Source organism: Microtus ochrogaster, unplaced genomic scaffold (genome assembly GCF_000317375.1).
Source record: "Microtus ochrogaster isolate Prairie Vole_2 unplaced genomic scaffold, MicOch1.0 UNK26, whole genome shotgun sequence".
NCBI lineage: Eukaryota > Metazoa > Chordata > Mammalia > Rodentia > Cricetidae > Microtus > Microtus ochrogaster.
In genome coordinates, this window is record NW_004949124.1 from 3442820 (window position 1) to 3467300 (window position 24481).

At 45.6% G+C, this 24481-nt stretch overlaps 1 protein-coding gene across 1 annotated transcript in view; it reads left to right on the forward strand.

The window, feature by feature from the left end:
* The window catches only part of Alk (ALK receptor tyrosine kinase), a 739399-nt gene that overhangs the window by 403931 nt on the left and 310987 nt on the right, over positions 1-24481 (forward strand). Inside the window, exon 4 of the mRNA XM_013354040.2 lies at positions 3225-3426. Within this exon, the coding sequence (XP_013209494.2) occupies positions 3225-3426 (202 nt within the window). The remainder of the gene's footprint in view (positions 1-3224; positions 3427-24481) is intronic.

Consider the following 24481-nt stretch of genomic DNA (forward strand, 5'->3'; position numbering starts at 1 on the left):
CACACACTGATCCTACCGGTTTTTTCTTCTCTCCTTAAGACACAGGGTCAAGGGCTGGAGAGATGGCTCAGCAGTTGAGAACACCGACTGCTTTTGCAAAGGATCAGAACTCGGTTCTGAACATCTATTGCACCTATTAGGGCAGCTCACAACTGCTTGTAACTCCAGCTCCAAGTGCCTTGGCACCTTCTGGATTCAATGGGCATTGCACTCACCTGCACAAAAGTACAAAAGTGTGTGCTCTCAATCCAGCTTTCTTGCTTTTTTGGTTTCTCTCTATTTCCCTCCATCCTCTCCCACCATCCCTTCTTCCTACCCCTTCTCTCTCACACACACAGTTTAAAAATAAAATACACTTTTAAAAAAGATATATGGTCTTAATTTTTTAAAAAAACTATTGACTCATTTTCTGTGTATGGGGTTTTACCTGCATGTATGTATATATGTATGTATATACATGTGCATGCCTGGTGCCATCAGAGGTCAGAAGAGGGTGTCAGATTCCCTGGTACTGGAGTTACTGACTGTTGTGGAATATTACGTTGTGTTAATCTTCTTATACTATGCAATATTTGTTTAATGATGCAAAGATGTGCTGCATTCTTTCATGTTGCATTTGTTTAACTCTGTGAGGCTGTGTTACTTTGCCTGTCTAACACACCTGATTGGTCTAATAAAGACCTGAATGGTCAGTAGCGAGGCAGGAGAAAGGATAGGAAGGGCTGGTGAGCAGAGAGAGTAAATAGGAGAAGAAATCTAGGAAAGAGAGCTAGGAGTGAGAAATGGAGGAGCGTACACCAGGGACCAGCCACCCAGTCACCACGAAGTAAGATGGAAAGAAAGCTGTATAAAGAAAGGTTAAAAAGCCCAGAGGCAAAATGTAGTTAAAGAGAAACAGGATAATTTAAGTTAGGAAAACTGGTTAGAAACAAGCCAAGCTATGGCCATACATTCATATGTAAGAATAAGCCTCTGTGCATTTATTTGGGAGCCGGGTGGTGAGTCCCCAAAGAGTCAAAAACCAACAATTGACAACTATGACCAGTAGTGTGGATGCTGGGAATAGAATCTGGGTCCTATGGGAAAGCAACACATGTTCCTAACTGCTAAGCACCTCTCCAGCCTCTGAGGTCAAGATCGTTTTGTTTATGGGTTTCCCTACCTGGACCTACAGGCTCCTTCATGGACTCCCAGAGTGCTTGGTCCATTGTAGTCTGTGTGTTATAGCTTGTTAACCTCTACTCCTGAGGACTCTTCTCCCACAGAGCTCTTTATCGGTGCCAGGATTGGCCTTCCTCAAGATGCTGTCCTGTTCCTGCCAGTGTCCCCAGGGGAGAGCCTGGGATTAGATGGTGACTCAAAGTAATTAGCCACTGAGAGGAATCTGGAGGCAGAACAAAGTGAGTCAGGAAGGGAGCTGGCCTTGTGCTCACCTGCTCCTCCTTTCCCTAAGTGACCCCTTGGGTGCCTGACCTATACACCCAGACAAAGCTTCCCTGGCCACATTTTAGGCAAAGGACACTATGTCAGGGAGAGAGCACTGCTTGGGATTCTGGAGGCCTGGCGGCTGATCCTGACTTTCAAACACTTTGGACCCATTAGTACCCCATCTGGGTCAATAGTCTACCTCTCTTTAGAAGCTAAGGGTTGTACTAGATGGCATGCCCAGCTCGGGGTCAGGAGTTCTAACCTCTTCTCTTGTGCTCTTTGCTCATGGCGAGAACATACTCCCTCCCCTATAAATCGAGGGTTAGATATAGAGTATGTAGCGAGAGTTATGGAGCAGTTTTCCAGATACCCACAGGCCATGTTCAAATGTTTTAACACATGTGGAGTGCAGATTCTAGCTCTGACCCCACGTCCTCCAAATGGTTCAGAAGCCTCCTTGCTCTCACTTCATCCTCTCTTGAACTTTAAGTTACCTACCGCTACCTACTTTTACCATGTTGCAAATTTCCTATTCTTGGAGCAATGCCATCTTTCTCTAAATGTTGCTCCTGGTAAGGATTCTATGCTCTCTTCTTCACCGTTCTTCACCCCAGATCGTCAGTTCATTTGGAAAATGAATTGAAGCCTTGGCGAGTACCGGAGGCGCTTTGAGAAGGCTGAGTCCTCATTAGCTTGTTCCCACAAGGGAAGTCAGGGGTCGAGGCACTAAGTCTCTCTGCTGCGAAAGGAGCAGCATCTGCTGGTGGAAAAGCTCGATGCAGGAGCACTGCGAGTGAAAACTAAGGCATTGCAGGGAGTGCCTGGAACAATAAAACGCTGCCACGCTTTTTATGCGAGCTGCCATCTCAGGAATGTCTGTTTCTTATAGGTCATCTAGCCTGAGCTACGCGGATCCAGCTCTTCCCAGGAGGCTCTGCCACATGTGTGGCATCAATGGGGATTTCTGGGTCTTGCTTTGTGAGAACCAGTTGCCAAGTCACATGACTGAGAGACTTGGGATCTGATATGGAGCTGCCGAGATTACTGAGTTCAAACTAAACCTTCTCAAACCTTCTAAAGCCAAAAGCTAAGAGAGCTATTGTTTAGCCTCAAATCACTCAGCTACTAAGCAGAAAGAGTATTCCTTTGAAAAAGAGGCTTTTTTCCTGTTTTGTTAAAATAAAAAGCAAACTAACAAAACCACTCCAAGGCTTAAGGGCATAGGAGCATAGAACCAGTTAAGTAGGGGATGTTAAGCTATGTCTTAGTGTTATGTTGCTGTGAAGAGACATCATGACCATTGCAACTCTTTAAAAAGAAAGCATTTCTCTGGGCTTCTGTACAGTTTCCGAAGTTTAGTCCATTGTCATCATGGTGGGGAGCATGGCAACATTTAGGCAGACAAGGTGCTGGTTAGAATTCTACATCCAGATCCATAGGCAGCAGGAAGAGAGAATCACTGGACCTGTCCCGGCCTTTCAAAAACCGTAAAGCCCATCTCCAGTGACACACATCCTCCAAGACCACACCTCCTAATCCTTTTCAAACAGTGCCACTCCCTGGTGACCAAGCATTCAAATCTATGACCCTATGGGGGCCATTCTCATCCAAACCACCAAAGGGTAGAACTTTGTCCTGAACGATCGTCAAGGTCATGTCCTCGGTTGCCATCCACCTCCTCCAGGACCGACTGGACTGGATGTGGATGTACAAATAAAGCGGTACCCTTCCGCGAAACTGCTTCTTGCCCTCCTGATTGGACACATCTTCAGATTTGCTCTCTTTCCTCTTCCCAGGCTCCTTCCTTCTGCTGAACACCTCTGCAGACTCCAAGCACACCATTCTGAGCCCCTGGATGAGGAGCAGCAGCGAGCACTGCACACTGGCTGTCTCAGTGCACAGACATCTCCAACCCTCCGGGAGATACATTGCCCAGCTACTGCCCCACAATGAAGCTGGAAGAGAGATTCTCCTGGTGCCTACTCCAGGGAAACATGGGTAAGTCTTTCCCAAGGTTCCAATCGATTATTTTGAGAAGGTTATTTGGCTTTGGAATGCACATTTCCAGACTCTAACATCTACTTAAGACTCACAATTGTCCTTTAATGGGTAGGTCCAGATTGAACCATTACTGCTAATATCCCCAGGTGGTGCCTCGGGCCTTGATCTGTGGGTCCCCCAGACTGCCCTGGCTAGTGGTCCTTCCAAAGGCCAGAGGACCAGCTGTCAGACTGGGCATTAAATGTGTGAACGTTAAAGCTATTCATGTCCTGAGGTCCAGATGGAGCCAAGGAGCAAACAGCTATAGAGAATGTTAAACAGCTGCCATGAAATCAATTTCATATGCCAGAAAAATGGGTTTTATCAGCAGAACGTGGGCAAGGAAGGGAAAAAGACAAAATAGTGTAGCCACCCAAGCAGATCCTATGAGATTATGCAGCCTGAAAATAGGAGTAGCCTAGGACACACCCTAGTGTTAACCCAACAGAGATTAGAAGAGAGCTTTGTTCTAGAACCTTCCAGACGTGGCCTACCCTGAAGTCACCCAAGGCCGACAACATGGAAGGTTGCTAAACTTCCTGGAAGTGTGACTTGCTCGCTCAGTGGTCCATCGTGCCTCTACAAGGAATGACATGGGAAAGCGACTTGGACCAAACTGCCTGCTTTTGCGTCTCTACTCCTTTCATAATTTTATAAATAGCATGCCAAGGCCTCAACTCTGAGTGATCACATGTTTGATGACTTTCCAATGAGCAAGGGTGATGATCCTTCTTGGTAATGATTATAGTTTTTAAAAATTCTGATTTAATAACTATGCAAGGATTTGGTTTCCTCCCAAGAAAACCTCTTTTGAGGAGAGTCTCTCTTGACAAATACCCATCACCCATCCCCTGTCCTTGCGGTGTGCATAGGTGGAATCTTGATTACGACTACTGCTTTCCCAATTGGGCAACAAGATTTCCTGGGGGCTTTCTGTGAAGTCTGTTCCTCATCCCGTGCTAAGGATCTGTCTGTATTCAGTTGTATATGGAAGAACTCCATACCACAGCAACCACAACAGGAATGAAATGTTGTATTATTTTGTTTGTATTCCTGAGTTTTATTTGTTCTTTCTCTGGACATGACAAGAATGCTGCAGACTTGAACTCACAGGAGCAGTGGTCCCCAGCACAAGATCAGACCCGTTAAAATTCCAGCATGCATAGGAGATGGGCCCTGAGCCCTGAGCCCTGAGCCCTGAGCCCTGAGCCCTGAGCCCTGAGCCCTGTGTGAGGAGTTATTGACAACTGATGATTATTAGGGGAAGAATTCACTTTTCACTGGGGGTATGGCTGCTGGTGGGTTCCCCATGTTGCAGTGGATGGCCCCACACATATATGCAAATAGGCAGTACCAACTGGACTGGATTCACTGGAGAGAAAGGGAGGATGCTGGGGTAGGGGTTTATGAAGACTTAGATAGAAGGTCTGGAAGGGATATATGTTCATGACACATAGTATTCATTGAGGAATGACATCCAGTACCAGTAAGAGTATTAACTGCATAGCAAGACTCACATCCATCCTTTTGGACCGAAATGCCTCTTTGGGTCTCTTGCTTTAGTCTGATCACTAAACATAAGGAGTGTCAGGTTCCTGTGCTGCCTGTTGTTTTAGACAAGCAGATCTCAGGAACTAAAGCTTTTTTTATGGCCTGATGTTCTTTTCCAATGGAAAGCCCAAAAGACAGGGCTTCCCATCCATTGGTAGGCAGGGCCAGTAGTAGCCTCAGAACAAGCCTGCTTCATGGGTGGATTATTTTGACTTACCATTTCCAGCGTTCCCTCGTCAGGCAGCCTGGTAGAGACTAGAGAGTGCTGCTTGGAGCTGCTGAGCCTTCAAGCAGTGAATCCCTAGGGTTCTGTGGATTGAGGCAGAGAATCGCTGATGTCTGGGTGGCTGGAGTTAGAGATCACCCTGAGAGACAAGCCTACAATACCAATGAGTGTGAGGGGATGTTAACACCTCCCATGTGGCTGTGCCATAATCCTTGTGGCTTAGAGTCAGGAAGGCAATGCGTCTCACTAATGACTTCCCCCAAAAATCTTCGCTTCAGCATCCTTCTGTGTTCGCCGCAGCCATGTGAATCCCTATTGAACAGCTGGAAGCCTGTATCTGTATCTAAGCATGTGTCTGTATGTGTAGATATGCAGATACACACATAGAAGAAATGAAAGTGGCATTATCTGAACTGGATACCACACCCACCCCTCATTTGTGTTCTTTCCAGTAAAACTGAGTGTTGGAGTGGAGAATCGGGGATGAGGAGGACTGAGAAAGAGAAATGAGGGAACAGAACCTCTCAAAGTGCATGTGTTTTTAAGCCTCTGGCTTAGTGCTTCTCGACCTTGCTAACGCTGTAACCCTTTTATACATTTCCTCACATTGTGGTGACACCAACCATAAAGTCATGGCACTGCTATTTTATAACCATAATTTTGCTACTGCTATGAATCATGATGTAAATATCTGATATGCAGGATATCTGATGTCATGACTCACAGGTTGAGAGTCACTGTTCTAGTTCCTCAAGACAAACAAACCTGGAATCATGTGATGTTAGTACCTTCAGGGGCATCCTTCCCTTCGCTGCTGATGAGACCAAGGAAACCACCACCCTGCCGTGTACATGGGCCATGAACTTACTTAAGGTTGCAATAGCCACTCCACTGTCCAGTGTGCCCTCTTCCTGATCCCCAGAGAGGCTGAGCTGCCTCTGCAGGATGTGAACTGAGACAGGACAGGGAACTAAGAGTTATGCTGAGACAGATCTGGTGATGTGGACACCACATCTATAGAGACTTTGTCTCTGTCCCAGGCTCTAGAGTCTTAGGTAGAGGAATGTCCTCCCCACCTTTGGCAGAGCCATTGTGGGCTTCTGTGATGTACAGGAATAATTCCAACTTTAAATTAAAGATGCCTTGGGCCAACTTCTTGCTTCCAATTCGATCAATATGATGATAGTTGAGAGCATGACGTGTCAGCACAAGGGACAATCAATAGCCCATTCTACTGCATCGAGGAGTCCTGTTCTGCTGGGCACAAACACAAGGCCATTGTCCAGCAAATCAGAGAGCTCTGGGTATTTGTAAGTCAGATCAAGGTCTCGTAGCTTCCTATTACTGACATTTGGGGCAGAATGATTCTTTTTGTTAGGTGAGGCTGTCCTATGCATTTTCTCTCTGGCCTCTACTAAAGTAGATGTTGACATGGGTTTCTGTCCCACCTGGTCCGGCAGCCATTCAGTCCCAAAGAAACACACAGAGGTCTATGTTAATTATAAACTGGTTGGCCTATTATCTCAGGCTTCTTATTAACTTTTACATCCTGCATTAACCCATAATTGTTGTCTGTGTTAGCCACATGGCTTGGTACCTTTTATCAGTGAGGCATTCTCATCTTGGTTCCTCTGTGTCTGGATTACAACTGCAGACTGATCTTTCCTCTTCCCAGAATTCTCCTCTTCTCCTTGCCCTGCCTCTACTTCCTGCCTGGTCACCCTGCCTATACTTTCTGCCTAGCTATTGGCCAATCAGCATTTTATTAAAGCAATACAACTGATAAATTTTTATAGGGTACAAGATCATTGTCCCAAAGCAACTGGGTGACATCAAGACATTAGCAGCCCCTCCCCAATGTGCCAATCCAAAATATCCCCGGGTGTTTTTCTAGGTGTTTTCTCTAAGCAAAAACATTCACACTGTTAACCAGTCAGTTCTATGGAGCACTGTAGAGCCAGGAGAATTGAGGTTGGCCTTGTTCAAACTTTTCAATTTATAGATGTAGTAACTAAGGCCCAGAAAGGAGGGAACTTGCCTCCTGTCACATCACAAGATTTATTTTGTCAAGTTGAGTGTCTGCAATCCTGCACACATGTCAGTGTGTCAGTCACTGTGATTGGTCATGGCTTGCAATGACACATAAAGCCTACTTTGTACCCTTGAGTAGTAACACAGCTATGGCTAAAATTTAATATTTCCCAGATGTACTGGCCAGTCACTGCCGTACCCCTTACATGTGTTTTCTTGCTTAGTACTAATAAAAGCACAATGAAATACATTATTGCTCTCATATCCCTTATTGCAGATGAAGATATCCAGCAAGGCCAATTAACCTGTCTGAAGTCAAAGGCTGGGCAGTTTGGGGGTGTTCTGAACCCACTCAGCAGCCAAACTTGTGAGCGTTTTCATCCATTGCTCTAAGAGCTCAGTCGGGTCGCGGTAGTTCAGCAGGAAAATCCCAGTTCAGGAGCTGTGCTGAATGAGAAGTCCTGAATTAAAAAATCCCATCTTGCTATTCACCGAGCAGCTTCAATAAGATCAGAGAGCTCTGGATATTTGTAAGTTAGATCAGGGTTCTCTCAGCTTCGTGTGACTGACATTTGTTAAGACCACAGAGGTACAAAGAATATACACGACCAACCCCATTACCGTCAGTGTTCTGTGAGAGAGCTTTCTGGCTTCAGGCAAATCCCAAGTCCTCTCAAGCCTTTGTTTCCTTGTCTGTGGGGAAGTCTGCTGCTGACCGTGTGCTGTTCTGGGTCCTCTTCAAGGATGGGGACATTCTGTATATGGCATGTAATACAAGTCTGGGGTGGGCTGGGTATGCTTAATATCCTAATATGGTCTGTTCTGATAGAGATTAATCTGGTCTCTGCTTATGAGGTCCTGTCGGGAGAAACCAATGGCTTCTATCACTGAAAGTTCACTTCCACGGTAGCATAGCACCCCGAAGAGCAAGGGGGGACAAGTGACAACTATGTGATGCTCACTGTGATGATGACAAGTGGAGCTGGCTCCCTCTCATAATAGGCAATAGTAATTTGTAGACCAGTCATTGGAAAGCAATATTCAATGTTTGCAGCTACGAGGGTGGTAGTCAACTGGGGGAGAGCCTGACTCAGAAGAACAGGCTAAGGAATGACAAGTCCCCACCAGACCCTGAGTCCTGCTTCCAAGGTGGCGGCTCAGGGAACAGTAGCCTGCCTAGAAGCCCTTGGAGGCAGAGAAGGGCAGCTGGGGCCTCACAGCGATGGCTCACTTTCTGGTCACCTGCACAGTAGAGTGTGTTAGGGCGTGAGCAGCAGAGTCTGCCAAGACTGCCTGGCTTTAGAAGGGGTCTCCTGAGCGACAGAGAGATGCAGACCCAGTCTGCTCACCACCCAGCCAGAATGACTACAGAAACGAGGAACCAGAGAACCAGGGCTGTCCAAACAGCCCCATGTCTGGCTGGCCACCGATATACAGAGTGCATCAAAGCTAAAAATGAGTCATCAGCAAGTCCGTGTGAATTGAATGAACATGGTAAGACCTAGTTAATGTGGCGAGTTCTGAGACGACATGAGGCAAACGGCTCACATTGTGCCCAATTGTAGGAGATGCTTAATAATGCTAGATCCTTCTCCACACAAGCAGTTGTTTTCCAACAGTGGAAGGAGGTCCCTGCCTGTAAGATGTGCCAAAGATGACAGAGCCAAAGAACACATGGCCTTGACTTTCAAGGACCATCCAGCCCATTAATGAGAACAAGTCAAATCATAACAGTTATGTTGTAGAGACAGGAAGAAGTTTAGCCAGATTATGCCTCTGCACAGTGAGCTGCCTGCTGTACCATGCCGCCTTAGTGATGTGTTTTAACAGGATCAATCCTGCAGCAATTGGCTGTGCATAGCTAGTGCCCTCCTGGGTTCTGGAACATAGGCTTAAGGGCTTGTGGTGCTTGAGGCTGTAGGAGAGAATTTCCTGGGCTCTTTCCCAGATATCCATCTCAAGTCTCCCTGCCTCTCTAAGCACATAGATTTCTCCTGCAGCCATGACTATCCGGGGATTTTATTATGTGTGACCAGAACTCCACAGTGTGTGAAGGGAACAATTGGTCCCCAAGGGCATAAGAGTTGCCAATTGCTTGAATTGCTAATACTTGAAAGACTTACATCCAAAGGGCATGTTGATAGTGAGGTCTGAGCCCAGCAGAGCTGTTAGGAGCCTGTCAATGCCAACATGCCTATTGCAGAGGGTGGGAGGACACTGAGATGCTCCTCTCTGTAAACCCTCACCTTTCTAGAGACATCAGCCCTAGTCCCAGATGGGACTAAAGTCCAGAGCCTCCATCAGTTTCTGCGTGGGGAAGTTGAAGCCTACAAACATGGTACAATATCAGAGATCAAACTGCACACTTAGAGCAGAGCCAGGACTCACCATTCAGGTCCCCAAGAGCTCTCCCATGCCCTTTCCCATCATCCTCCTGTCCGAATAGGTGTGGTCGGAAATGCCCAGATTCATTTCCCTCAAATGAAAATCTGCAGAGACCCGCTCAAGTGTATGTCCAGGTTGGGCATACATTTGCACTTTTACATAGGCAAATCGGTTCTGACCCACAATCCCAGTTTTAAAGAGTATTCACAATACTACCAGGGAGATGGGCCAGAGTACTGTGACCCAGAAAGAGACTGGCATTGGAGGCGTGGTCTTGGTCCTGCTCCTTTCTGGGGTTTTCGATGTGAATAACCACAGCTCTTCCATCTTGGGTATTTCACCTCCTCTGGAGGACATCACGGGGATACTCAGCTACCAGGCAACAACCATTCTATACCATTGACCCCTGTCTGCAGATGCTGCCCAGCTCTGGGTCCACAGTTCTCTCCACCTCTCTGCCATTGATCCATCCTAGTGACTGTCCTACCTTTCTATGGGGACCTTCCCTCTCCCGCGCACAGAACCTTGGCTTTTCTCGGAAGTTGATAGGACAGGATGGTCTCACAGGACTAAGTGAGGGATGATGGTCCCAGGGAAGCACGCAAGTGGAAAAATGCCGCAGGGCTTTCACTTCCGAAAGAAATTGATTGCTTTTGCAGAGTTGTGCTGGGTCTGACTTCAGGCTTCCCAGGGCACTGTGGCAGGCTTGGCCACAGCAGAGAAATCAGAGCCTATAGCAGTCAGCATCCTGCCAGAGTTCTCCTCAAATCCTGCCTGCATGATAAATGGGATCAGGAATAATAATAATAAAAAAGGTGATCATTTATTGAAATTGATGCCCTGGAGTGGCAGTGTCACAATGATTTAATTTGAGGCCCAGATTTTTCTTACTTTCAAAGTCATTCTCGGTGTCAGCTTCCCTCTCTTTCTCCTTGGTCTGAATAACACACTAATAAATATACAATAAGGGCTTTAATGTCTGGGTGATTTACACTAAAAAGGGAGCTCCATTCAAAGGCTTTAAAGATAATTTTTAAAAGTCTTAACACTCACACTCTGGTTCATCAGCGGCATATTTCCTGGATGTTTTAGCTGAGAAACAATCATGACGTCTGAGTTCTCTGAGAGGAGATGGTTATGGGACACAGAACCGAAGGGCTCTTGGACCTTGCTGTCCACCCACAACAGAGAGCTTTAGGAAACCTGAGTTTCTTAATAAGATGACAATAATGACTCTAGCTCCTGGCTCATTGTAAAGCTCAAACTAGACAAGGTGTGGGAACTACGCTAAACCCTTCTCCCACCTCCTCTAACTGGTCCAGGGCTGCTCCTCCTCTAGGTCACCATGGTTATGGGACATAAACACAATCAGAGCCAAGATAGGAATTCATTTTCCTGTGTGTGACTAACTGGGCTCAATGTGCTGGAGTCCAGCTCACTGTGCCTGGATTGACTGTATTTCTCCCAATTTTGGGTAACAGTATTGAGGCGACTTTTAAAATGTTGAACTTCTCTTTAGGAACTAGTCTACCCTCCAACATGGTAGATCTGAAAATCTTATGACAGAAATCAGAGCCACGCCTTTTCCAAACCTCATAGAACATAACTGAGTCCTCAACCACTGATATGATTATATTCACCTCTGAGGGGGGCATGAACATGTGGATTTTTAGAAAACTCACTGGGGACTCCACTACACATCAAAATTTAAGATTCATAGCTATCATCCTGGCTTAACTGCCTTTTCACATAAGCTGGTAGCTTTACATAACCACTTGACTAAGCATTAAGGAGAAAAGAAACGAATGGGAAATGAGTGAGGGACTGATGTAAGGTGAGTGGTCCTTGCTCTTCCACCCATAGGTAGACCCTTGAAAGATGACACTCTCCAACTGGAGCCCAACCTAGAGCATGCAGTCCTCAAGCTGGGACAGCAGGAATGTACTTGAGTTGTGTATGTGACTTACCTTTATCGGCAGCTATACTCACAAATACTTCCAAAAGGCTTCTCAAGGACGCTAAGAAACTGAGAAGACAGTGAAGATCAGAGAGTCCAGAGCTGTTGGAGTCAGAGACCATCTCTTCTCCACCCATGTCTTTATCTAGCCATCTAAGTTAGTCATCATGATGAATGCATCTCTACTGAACATCTATACATCTATTATCTAAGCATATGTGTGCATTATTTCTCTTTCTCTCCATATACCCATCTGATGTTTTTCTGTTGGCTTAGAGGCTGCATATGAATCTACTGACATTCCAGTTATCATCTGCCACCCCACAGCTCCTCAGTCAGCACCCAGGTGGCCACTGAGTCCTCAGCCTGGCCAGCTTTTGGTCCTGCAGCCCCGATTCCACTGCGGCCACCACACAGAGGTTTAAATTAAGTCTCTATCAGTCTATTTATCAATAAGACTCAGAAGTCAAAGGCTAGGATGAAAACCTGCCAGCTCAGAGAGGCCGAGTAGCAACTAGTTGACCTTGCTTTTTGGCCAAAGACACCACAAGAGACACATCTCTTCCCTCATTGCAGAAACCAGAGGAAGCTCAAATTCTAGTCCATGCCCTTTCTTTCCTATGTAGCTTCTTCATCCAAAAGGCTGACTTCTCTATGGTCAATTCTGGGTGGCTAGTCACTGGCTCTGTCCCCTTGATTCGAAGTATAACTTTATTGGGCAGCATGAGTATCAAAATATCCCATAACATCCATCTATATGCTTATCCATCCATGCATCCTTTTCATACATCAGAATTTCATGTGCTGACTCTCACCTGGACCTTGGCTACACAGCCCCCTATTTTCTTCTTTGGAGGCAGCGACTCACCAGTTAATAGCTCTGGTGAGAATCGCCTGTACTGTGCCTATTTAGTTTACCAGGTCCATCTGCATCCCCTCACCCATTTCATCTTCACTTGAATCTTCATCATCACATATTATCATTTTCTCGATGAGTAAGCAGAACTCAGAGAACTCTGGGATCTGTCTGTAGTCACGGACAGCGCCGGGGAACACAGTTTGCTGGGTTCATTTCCTTTTGTCATCTCCCCAGAGGACCTTGCAGTTCCGTCCTGGCCTCGTGCCTAGCCCTGAGGAAAGGGAGAACTGTTCTCATCCATTAGCAGAAGCTCTTCTTCTCTCGGAAACTCATCTAGTGCTGAGCCACAGCCGTGAGAGTGGAAACCTTGGCTTGTCTGTCTTTAACTCCTCAAGGCATTTGGCCTAGTGTGTAGTGCACAGTAGCCATTCGGACTCGTGTATAGCACATAGTAGGTACTCAAACTTGTGTGTAGCACATAGTAGTCATTCGGACTAGTGTATAGCACATAGTAGGCATTCAGACTAATGTGTAGCACACAGTCGGCATTCCATGATAGCCGAGTAGATCGATTTAAACATAGCACCACAAGGCATCACTTTTCAAATCTGTACTCTGGATCTAAAGTTAATGTGGAGGCTCAGCCAAAGACGACAGAAGACTGTTCAGTCAACGGGAAGATGGAAATCCCTGTCTCCCCGCCCCTCTACCTCCACCTTAGAATAGATATGTATTCCACCCCGGGACTCAGGAAGCAGCTGTCAGAGTGCACCTCAACTGTGAAGGTTGCCACTAAGTACAAAGGACAATTCCTTTCCTGGCAGGTAGAACTTTTACTCACGATTGCTTTCATTGACAGGCGTCAAAAAAAATAATAATATAATAAATGAAAAGACCATCAGCTTCTGCCAGCTTTGACCTTCGTGGTTTGACAGCCGGAGGCTTGTAGTGGGGCCTTTTGAGCTAGCTGCTCTTGTCTTCCTACTCTGCCCTGGATATTTGATGGATTGAACCCCAGAAGGATGAGAGAATCATGAATACCTGTAACCCTTGGCCTGTCAGAATGGCATCTTGGCAAATCCCATAATGATAAATAGACGTTGTATACCAAGAGAAGCCAAAATGGATTGAAAGAATCACATTTCACCTCAGAAGTGTTTACTGAAACTCACCATGTCCCAGCAGGGACAGAGATATTAGAATAAATAGAGGAATTTAAGTGATAGCCCATTGGGGACAAAAAAAACTTCTCTCATTCATTCATCTTCTCTGACATCAGTGGTTTATGATTTTCCTCAGCCTCTAGCATCACTGGGACACTGGTGGCTCTTGCAGTTTCTAGGCAGATACCTCAGTTCTGTGTGGAGATGATTACGATGATTGCTTCCCATAGATCCTGGAGTTCTGGTAGTCACTAGGCAACATAGCCCAAAGAGCTGTCTCTAAAGGGGAAGGGGGCTGGTCAGATGTCAAAGAGATGAAGGTATCTAGCACAGAGTACAGCTGGGCAAGAGGCCAGGCCCCCTAGGGAAGGAGGTGATGAGCTGGGACTGTGACATCCTCCTACCTAGTCCCGGCTCAGTCTCTTGGAGTTCTTATTCTGTCATGGGCTTGTGTGATAACACAGTCATTTGCTGCTCACAAAGGCTATGTCAAGACGCAAAGTCTATTCTCTGGACCCACATCACCCAGCCTGCACTTAGAGCAAATGGCCTGGGACAGAAGCCCAGAGGACCACCCTTGGGGCTGTCCTCACCACCTCTCTGCTGCTGTCCCCTTTTCCTGTGAGGACTCTGGATGCACAGATGCAAAAATGTTTCACCATAATGCAGATAGATCTCATGGTAGATGCCGCTCTCTTTGTTGAGGTCAGCTCAGATCCCAGACTTTTTCCATTGTCCTTCCCTTTCCCTTTTAGCAGGAATAGGGAAAGTGAATTATTTTTTTTGTAGCTTGATGACCCTCTACCCCATCTCACCAGAGAATCTTATTCATCTTTCAATGCTTAGTAAAATATCTTATGGCTGAAAAGGCCTTGTAGTATTCCCAAATGGCACTGAATAATAATTACACCATGCAGCCTTGGGATCCTCACATCTAGTTACTGACCTGACCTCAATATGATAACCTGTTGGCATCTAAACTTATTACACATAAAGGATCCGGCAAGGACAAAGTTACCAACTGGAGTGAACCAAGACCTGTAGCTGAGGGGACAGCCCTCTTCCATCCTTTTTTTCTCCTTAGTTTGCATACAGAAAAACAGTGGGAACTTTCTAACCCTAACTCATTGTCCATTCTCCAGCATCAGACCCTAAGCCTCTTCCAGGGAAGATGCTGAGAGATCTCTCCAGCATCACACAGCAGGTATGAAGATTGCACTGAGCCCACACCATCCAATGCCACAGTTTATGCTCCTAGTCACAGCCCTATGTGTTCCCTTTGCACAACCCTAGCCAATAACTAACAATAAGCCATTATCAATCAATTATTTATGCTTAAGGAATCCCACCTGCATATTACCTATGGCAAACATGCAATCCTTCCTCTTGAAAACAAAGGGCGAAAGTCAAGAGAGTTGTCTCACAAAAGACTGATTTTAGAGAGCCAGCAGATAGAGGAACACGAACTGACAGGCATGATCCCTACTGCATGGTCCATCTAAGGAACCAGGTCCCTGCTCTCTTGTCTCCTGAAGGTCCCACTGGGGTAGTTCCCCTCGCCTTTCAGATGCCCAATCTGCCTGTGGTGAGGACACAGGCTGGGATGGCAGATTTTTTAAAATCTGAAACAAACTGTCTAGACACCTGGAAGTGATGGCTCCAGGGTTAAAACAAAAGCTCTGTAGCCCACATGGTAGCCCGGCTGGGCTTACCATTCATTCCTAGCCTCAAAGCAAATCTCTTTGTTTCTTACTGCCTGGCCTGCTCCTGGGCGCTCCTCTTCCCCTTCTGTTTTGTTTATAGCACTGTGCATACACGCCTCACTAAACTCTGGGCTTTGGCAGAAATGCGTTCTCTTATGGTTCAGAGCCTTAGTTAAAAGCTGTAGCCACCATGGGATTTCAAATTTAAAAGGCTTCACGAAGTCTGCAAACAGATTTGGTGCAGTGTTTACTCCTGAGAGAATTTTACATCCCTATGCTCGATGAATGAGCATCCCTACAGCTTTCAAATTATGGATTGTCTCCGTATGTCAGTGGGTAAGGCTTGTTTTTTGTTGTTGTTTGTTGGTTTTTTGGTTGGTAAGAGAGGGGAAGGCACTTAGGGAAGGTCACAGATTCCTGAGATTAGGTTGGGGTCCAGGCATGAGAGTCACTACAGTCCTCCCAGAGTTAGGAGCTGACAAAGACCTGGGTCTTCCTGCCCCACAGTTCAGATGCCTAGACCATAATAGACTTACGCCTAGGGGAAGTGGAATGCATTCTTCCCATCCCCTCTCCCCACTCCATCCCCACATTTGTGTGTGCAGGTAGTTATATATGTGCACATGCATCTGGAGGCCAAAAGTCAACTCAGATATTTCTCTTCAGGAACCATCCACCTCGACTTTTGTTGTTGTTGTTGTTGTTGATGATGATGATGGTGGTGATGTTGTTGTTATTGCTGTTTTTAAAATAGCATCTTCTCACATTATGACATGTAGCTAACCCATTGGGCCAGGCTTTCCAGCCAGTGAACCCTAGGAATCAGACTGTCTCTACCTCTGCTGTGCTGGGATGACAAGCACAGACTCTCATGCCCAGCTAGTTGATTCCTAGTGACCAGGTGGAGAAGGGGGTAGCAGAGCAGGGGCCTTTTGCAGCCTGTTCATCTGTGTCCAGCCACTCAGAGAACGCCTGCCAGCGCAGAATCATATCTGAACTTCCCTTCAGCACAGCTCCCAAAGCCTTGGTCTGGTTTCCCAGCTCCCCAGCCCGGCTCAGCCTGTTTCTCTGGACTCTGTTCATTCAGCTCTAACCACTCTAGTTGTCCTCATAAAGCAAAAGCTTCAGCCCTCCTTGATCAGAGCAATCCTCCTGCTTCAAGAAGCCATGTTTCAGCCCTTCTAGAGACCTCAGACCCGTGTTTGCGGAGTTGATTTTATTTTCCTTTATGGGAATGTTTCCCGGCTATTTCACATCTCCATTAGCGTTCTCACAGCGCTGGGCCATGTTTATTCTTATCAATTAGGCTCCTTCAGAAGAGGATGGTCGTTAGTTCTCTTCATACCTCTAGCACGCTGCTCAGCACAGTGTGTGTTCAAAAAATGCTTATTAAATCAACAAATTCCTAAGTTAATTGGACCAGAAACTCTTGGAGAATAGAAACATGGTTTTAAGGAAACTAAAATGTACCAAAATTCCATCTCTAGTCTCCATAACAGCTCCCTTCCTTCTGTCTCAGAAACAAGATACTGTGGTCACCATCATGGATACAGTGACTGCCCTCAGGCATCACCTCTGCCCCTAGCCTTGGCTCTCCCACACTGGCTAGTCAATGCTGGCCTGTGGGAGCTGTGGAAATGGGCCCTTAACATCCCTAGGATGTACTCTGATAGCCTATACTGTGCTGGCTTCTACCTCCCCTTTCTCTGGGTTATTTCCTCTGTATTTCTAACTCTCCCATTCGAGACATCTACTTGGTATTACCCCTCCCCCTCCTTCACCCTGTTTCCCATTCCTGACTTGACTAGTCTTTATACAACCACTTAACCACACCAACTCCTGTTGAGTGTTTTATTTTTTTCAGACAAGCTAAACTGAATTCCAATTACCTTCGCTCCAACTGCTCCTTAAATATTCCCTTCATTATTTTGCTTTTCTCTCCCAGGACTAAAATTCCTCCCTGACTGCATGAAATTGCAATCAGTATTCTATTAAATGTTTACCTATGTACCTCACAGTGAGTCCCCTGTATTGAACTGACTTACTCACCTCCCCCGGGGACTCTCTTATCTACCTCATCATCCTCTTCAGAGACTTGGATTATTTCCATGTCAAAAAGAGAGAAAGAGAAGAAAAGAAAAAAAAAAGTCCTTACTTCTCCCTCTTCTTCCTTGTTCCACTGTCTTTCACCTTGTCCGGCTTACGGATGCTCTCTGGGGGGTTGGACAGATTACAGCAACTATCTACAGCACATGAGGCAGGAAACTCAGTGTTTGGCAAAGCCAGAGTTCGGATGGAAATAAAGTCCCCGTACTGCATATCCACGACCCCTGGTTCCCAATCCTGTGGTGGCTTCTCCAATCTCACAGTCCCTTGTGTCTCCATCTGAGCTCATGGCACTGTAGAACTTGTGAAGTCGTTCATCTGAGGCATCTTGAGGCATGAAGGAAAGTAATTGAATTCCCCCTCTTTCCACGGAAAGAGTCCGTGGAAGATCCTTCTCCGGAGTTCAGCTCTGACTTGCCTGGCTTCAGCCAGTAGTGTGCTCGTCAAAGATCGTCTTTACCTTGCCCTAGTCAGCAGGCTGCCAGTCGTGTTGCAAAACAGATTGCCCCTCTGCGGATCAGCTGTGGCTCCTTGGAGAAGCTCGATAGTGGTCCCTTGGCTATGATACTTTAGAAAGTCATTCAGGACCCCTAAAGCTTTCAGCCTCCAGTGTGTCTCCATACAGCAGTGGTAATACCTTGCAAGATCACCATGAACGATGGCAGCCAGCACATCCTGACCATTTACCATATTCACAGTACTAAGGCATACAGTTGCATTTAACAGTTCAATTTTTTTCTATAAATGAGTACTCTAACAATGTATATACAGCCCCCAGGATAATGTCAGTATCTAATTCATTCCCTCTGTTCTTCTACTATTTTATTGCTCTTTTGTTTGATCCACTGGCGTCGCATAGAGCAAGCCCACTTCTACTAAGACGCTTTCTCATCCCTTTGAGGATTGCTTCCATATCTTGCCTCCCCCACCCCCTGCAAAGATCTGAGTTTTTCTATAGCTCATTTTCCAGAACTCTGTTCTTCGTTCAGAGGGCATCTTAACCATGAACCTCACCCAACTGAGGTAGTCCAAGCTCAGCTCGCTGTGCTATTAGCGGCACCCTGGCCCCAGAGCTGTAGCCAACACTACAGTTGACACCATGAGGGGCCATAGGAGCTGCTAAGCATCTCTCAAGTTGTCATTTCTTAGACAACTGGCATCTTTTCTTCCCAAGGGAGAATCCTCAAGTTTCTCTCCTGGGGTAAGACGAACTTTCTTGTTTGCCATCACCATTCCTCAGAAACATCTGATTCAAAACGAAATTTAATTCCAGCCCCAATGTCCATGTCACCTCGCTTCTTTTGTCATCCCTGTAGTCTGCCAGCTTTGCCCCTTTGTTCCCCTAATTGCCAAAGACATTTTTATACTGAGTCAATTGCATCAGGCTCAATGCAAAATGAATCAATTTGAGAGGAATAGAAGCTGCACTCTTGTCTCAAGTGTGCGTTAACATTCAGATGAGCTATTTAAAATGGGTCCAGGTTAGTGCCAGAGAGACAACCTCATCATTATTCTGACTCATTCTTTGCTGCTGGACTCCAGGGAAGGGAGCTGGGGGACTCTCTCTTAGGCTCTAACTCTCTGGGGAGGAATTAAACTAGGTGATATCTTTGAAGAGTCCGGATTTAAGGGTTTAATGGACAAAACTGGATTTGACTTTGTAAGCTCACAGTGAAAGAAAGGTGGATAGAAGAGACAAAAGTGAGAAGAGATCCTACACCCCCCTTCACTTGCTCACTCATCATACCTCATGAACACACACACACACACACACACACAAAAACCCCAGGTTTAAGTACAGATCCCACAGCCAGAAGTCTTTGGATGCAAAACAAAGCAAACACAAGAAGTAAAAGAGCACCTGTCAACACTCTGATTGCAAAATTAAACTACATTCTAGAACTGGTGAGACACCAAAGCTACTCTGAGGTGATTCGATGAGCTAACTCCTCTATCAACAGGAGAGTCAGATAATATCTCCATTAGTAGCAAGAGGTTTAAAGATGGGAGCGAGGGGCAGCACCAGAACAATTGCCTGATTTATGCTTTTTCAATCACCTGGGCTCATGGCCTAAACTGGTAATGGACTCTATCCATCAAAAAATTATTCTATCTGGCATGCGGGCTCCTGAAGAAATCTGGATGTCCTCACCGAGAATTGGTTAAATGATTTAATGTGTATGAAAGCTCTTAGCCACAGTGCCTCAGTAAAAGGTGGAGGAATCTGTCTGGTCTGCTTTAATTATATGCTCCAGATATCATGATGCACGATACACACACAAGAGAAATAAAAGAACAGTTGTACGATAGAGATCCCACAGCCCTGGAATGTACAGCCCTCCGCTGGGTAAAAATAGCAGTGGCGCCTTTTCAGGAAGATGTCTCCGTCTCTTCTTTCTGGTCTCTGAAGCACCTGAATGAACTCACCAGTTAAGCACAGTTCTGTTTTTCCTACTGGTAATTTAGCTTCACCAAGACATACATACCTTATGTTTTCATTTCAGCGTCTCCAAGTCCCAAATAGTGTCTACAACAGACAGCTATTCAAGAAATGTTGCAGAGTTAAAATGTCACATGGAGTCATGCTTCAGGCTGGAGAAATGGCTCAGTTGGTAAAGCACCTGATAGGTAAGCATGAGGGCCTGAGTTCGAACCCCGGAGCCTACATAAAGACACAGGTGTAAAGACAGATGTTTGTAATCCCAGTGCCGAGGAGGAAGAGATGGGAAGATCTGTGTAGATTTCTGGCCAGGGCATCGGTGAACCTGCAGTCCCAATGACAGACCCTGTATCAAAATTAGATAGATAGATGATAGATAGATAGATAGATAGATAGATAGATAGATAGATAGATAGATAGATAGATAGATAGTCATGCCATGCTTGTTTGTAAGCTGACACTGCTGAAGAGAATGACAATTTACTTCCCTTTTCCAGGCAAGCCTAAAGCAACAAGGTCCCTGACCAGCAGCAGGAAACTAGGTTGATTCCCGCTGTACGATGCTTACTCTGCAGCCGGCATAGATCTCAGCCCCTTTACCTGTGTTTGCCCATTTCATCTTCACAATAGTCCTGTGATGTCATACCATATTAGTCCCACTTCTTTGATGATGAATTGAACTTCCTTAGTCACACAGTGCGTGATGATCAAAGGAACAGTTTGTTCCCATATGGGTCTCACTCCAGAGTTAGGGGTCCGTGCATTTTGTACGACCTCTCCAGAAAAGAAACCATAGTCTTGGCATGTAGCTCTCTTAGTAGAGGGGCTTGTCTAGTCTAACAAAAACTCTCAGTTCTGTCCCCAGGGAAAGTGTTCTCTGGCTCCAAGAAAATGATTTGCATTGACCTAATCAGAATCAGGTGATATGTCTAGTGGCAGAGGTACATTCCACTGAGAAGATCTTTATGTCCCACATCAAATGTCATCTCTACTCCCTAGCCAGTGGGCCTCGTTCATTTAGTCACCATTAGACCCAGGCGGGACAGTGACACATTATCCATCTGGGGGGAAAAAGAGCAGAGCTATGGGAGGCTTTCAGTGGCCAGGAGAGGCGCATTCTTGCCCAGCCTCACAGCCCCAGGTCATGGATGGATGAGGATCAAGAGTCAGAATCTGGTCTACTCACCAACCATCCCCAGCTGAGCACTTAGTAAAGCGCTTGCTTTATTTTATTCATAGGCAAAATTAAATAACAAGCCACTAAGAGGGGAGCAGCATACATAATGTATTATTAGATAAACCAAGATGAGGCAGAAACGACCAAGTCCATATGCATCCCTCTGCTACCTAACACCAGACCCCAGCGCTCTTTCTGTCCGAGCCCTCACTAAAATCTCTCCAATCTGAGGACACCTGGTCTCTTCCCACCCCAGTAAACCAAGCCAGAGGTAGCCTTCCACAGCTGCATGCTGGGGGCTTTCCAAGCCCTCTGGAGCAAAGCAAAAACAGCTCTTTTCCAATTGGCTCATGAAAATGTTTCCCTTTGATCGAACTTTTTCCACTTGCCTGTGCCTTTTGATGCCTGAACTTAATTGCTTTTAAACAGGGAGCAGCTATGGTCAGAGAATTCAGAGTTACATCTGCATCCTCTGGGTTGAAACTGTTTTACCATGTGCTACTGAAGCTGCTTACAAGCAGGTTGGTTTTGACGAGACTAATGTAAGTCCCACCAGGCTCGCTATAATTAATAGTCTGCTTACATGATGGGAGGGAGAGAAAATTGTGTATCGATTCTCAATTCAGAAAGAAAATCAACAATTGTTTCCCACAACCCCATGATTTCATTTTGACTTCCCTCTCTTCACAGATCTTACCCTAAGGTCCGCCCCCACCTCTTTCCCAGAAATGTTCCTCTTTGTCTTTATCCGTTCCTTCGCGTATGGATATACTTTTTCAATAAGTCCAATGCCTGTTTCAATAAATATTCCTCCATATATGCAGGGAAATGTGCCAGACGGTGGAAGCAGAGGCAGTCCTCAAGAAGCCTGCCTTGTGGAGAGGGAAATGAACATTACGGTGTAATGCTATGCCCCATCCTGGAGTTACTGTATGCATGGCACAGGCCAGAGGATCATGGTCGCCTTCCCCAAGGAGGTGACATTTGAACTGGAGGCTATTTGTAGGGAGAAGTATAAGAATCTTCTGAGGGGGGAAAGGGAACACATAAAGTCACAGAAAGGAAAGGCATAGGGACATCTCCAAGAAAATCAATGGAAGCCCATATCTGGGCTCAGATGAACAGAGAGTATTCTTTGGAAGGGAGCCTGGGGACAAAGGGGACAGGTCACAACTATGTAGGACCACAGTCATAGCCATAGTCATGGTCTTTAGAGTCAAGCAGAGCCAATGTAGTTAGGGGTAAGACTGTAAATTGAATGTAGGACAGCAGTGGGGTGTGAGGACCTCAGATCTTTGAAGAACCTTAGTAGAAGGGGGGTTGATTCTGAGTAGAGAGCGGGTGATAGAAACAACTACAACGGCCAGGGTTGTGGAGGAGGCTTTTTTTCCATTTTCTCAGCTCGGTAAATGGAGCCATTCACTAAAGCAAGTCAGATGAAGGAGACTCGGGTACGGAATGAAAGTTCAAAGTCGACTTTGGAGAGGCTAGGGTTTCTCAAAATTAGGAGCATCCAAGCAGACGTGAATCTGGACTTCAGAGGCAAGATCTGGACTGGAAGAAGAAACTTAAGAGTTGTTGATGTATGGCCTGGCTTTGAAGTCATGGGTACATACAAGGATGCCTGTGAAGCAAGCTGACAGTGAGTGTCAGATCTGAGCATAAACTCCAAAGCTCGAAATTCCAATCTATCCATCCACCCACCCACCCACCCATCCATCTTCCTGTGTGTTTTTATCTCTGTCTGTCTCTCTCTGTCTCTGTGTGTGTGTGTGTGTGTGTGTGTGTGTAAAGGCTAGAAGGATACTGAATACCCTGGAGTTGGGGTAACTACTGACTATGAGGCACCTGATGTGGGTGCTGGGAACTGACCTGCTGTCCTCTGCAAGAGCAGTAAGCTCCCTTAACCATTGTGCTATATCTTCAACCCTGAAAATTTCTAAAATAAAATCCTTGAAAATTTGTGTAGGCAAAAGTTTCTCTGTGCTATAAAGATATGAATAATAATGCAAATTATTATAGAGCAGCAAGCATTCATCAAAACTTTAAAAATGTATTCCCCACAGCATTCCATTTAAAAATAGCATCATCAGCTGGGGATAAAGCTCAGTTTGTCAAGCCCTGACTAAGCTCTGGGTTCAGTCCCAAGTCATACATCAGACTGAGTGAACACTCGGGAGGTGAAGACAAGAGGTTCAGGAGTTCAAGGTCATCCTCGGCTAGACAGCAAATTCGGAATATCTTGGGCTGCAACAGTCCCGCACTCAAAAAACAAACAAACAAACAAATAAATAAGTAAAAATAAAATAAAATAAAGTTAAAAATTTTAAGGCATGGAAAAACCAAACCTCAAAAGGGAAGAAAGCATTTGCTACAGATGACAGTTTTCTTGTCTCCACTGAATTAAGTAATAGAAAGAAATATCTTATAGATTCTGTATAAAAGAAGATATTCAGGTGGCCGTGACTCCCAAAAAGATGCTCGAGACATCACTTAAATTCGGAAGATGGACCATACTGGAGACTGTACCCTGTGCCGACATGGATATGAAGAGCTGAATCTCTCATTACCACCCTAAGATGGGGTCACCATTTTGGAAAACCCTTCGCATGTTTCTTTTAAAACTACCACTGGGACCAGGAAGCTGACCCACTGCTGTGTGTTTCTGTGAGAAAATAAAAATGCATGGCCACACTACCCGTACCTTAAAATGTAGTGCAGCTTTACTCTCAAGAGTGCTGAACTGGAAACAGCCCAGTTGCCCCTCTGTAGGCAGGTAGATACAGGAGCTTGCTGGTCTGATTGCAGAACACTGACCAATAATAAAAAGGCCTGATTTAATGAGCATCCCTCCAAGCTTGATAACCTGAGTTTCATCCTTGCGAGTCACGTGGTGGAGAGAACCATTTACCCTAAGTCTTACGACATTCACACATAGGCTGTAGCATGCATGCCCCCCCCCACCCACATACCAGCACACATGCACATAAAAGAAATAAAAATATCCTGTTTGCTAAATACACAACATGGATGAATCCCCAGGTTATTAAGGCAAGAGAAAGAAGTCAGAGACAATGTGCTTCCATTTGTAGAGAATCCCAGAAAATGCAGACGGGTCTACTGGACTGGTAGAAAGCTGGGCAGTGGTTGTCCAGGAAGTAGGGAAGGAAAGTTGACTGACGGCAAAGAGACAATGGAGCCTTTGTATTACATAGCAGGAGGCCGCAGACAATAGAAGTGCTTTATGTATTGGATGCATTTTGTTGTTTCCTAGTGTAAAAGACTGCTATAAATCATCAAATTATGCACTTTTTCTTTAAACAAAAAATTATTAGCATGTATTAATTGTACAAAATAATTGGGTTTGTTCTGATATTATAATATGTGTGTATAATGAGCTTTGATTATAATTATC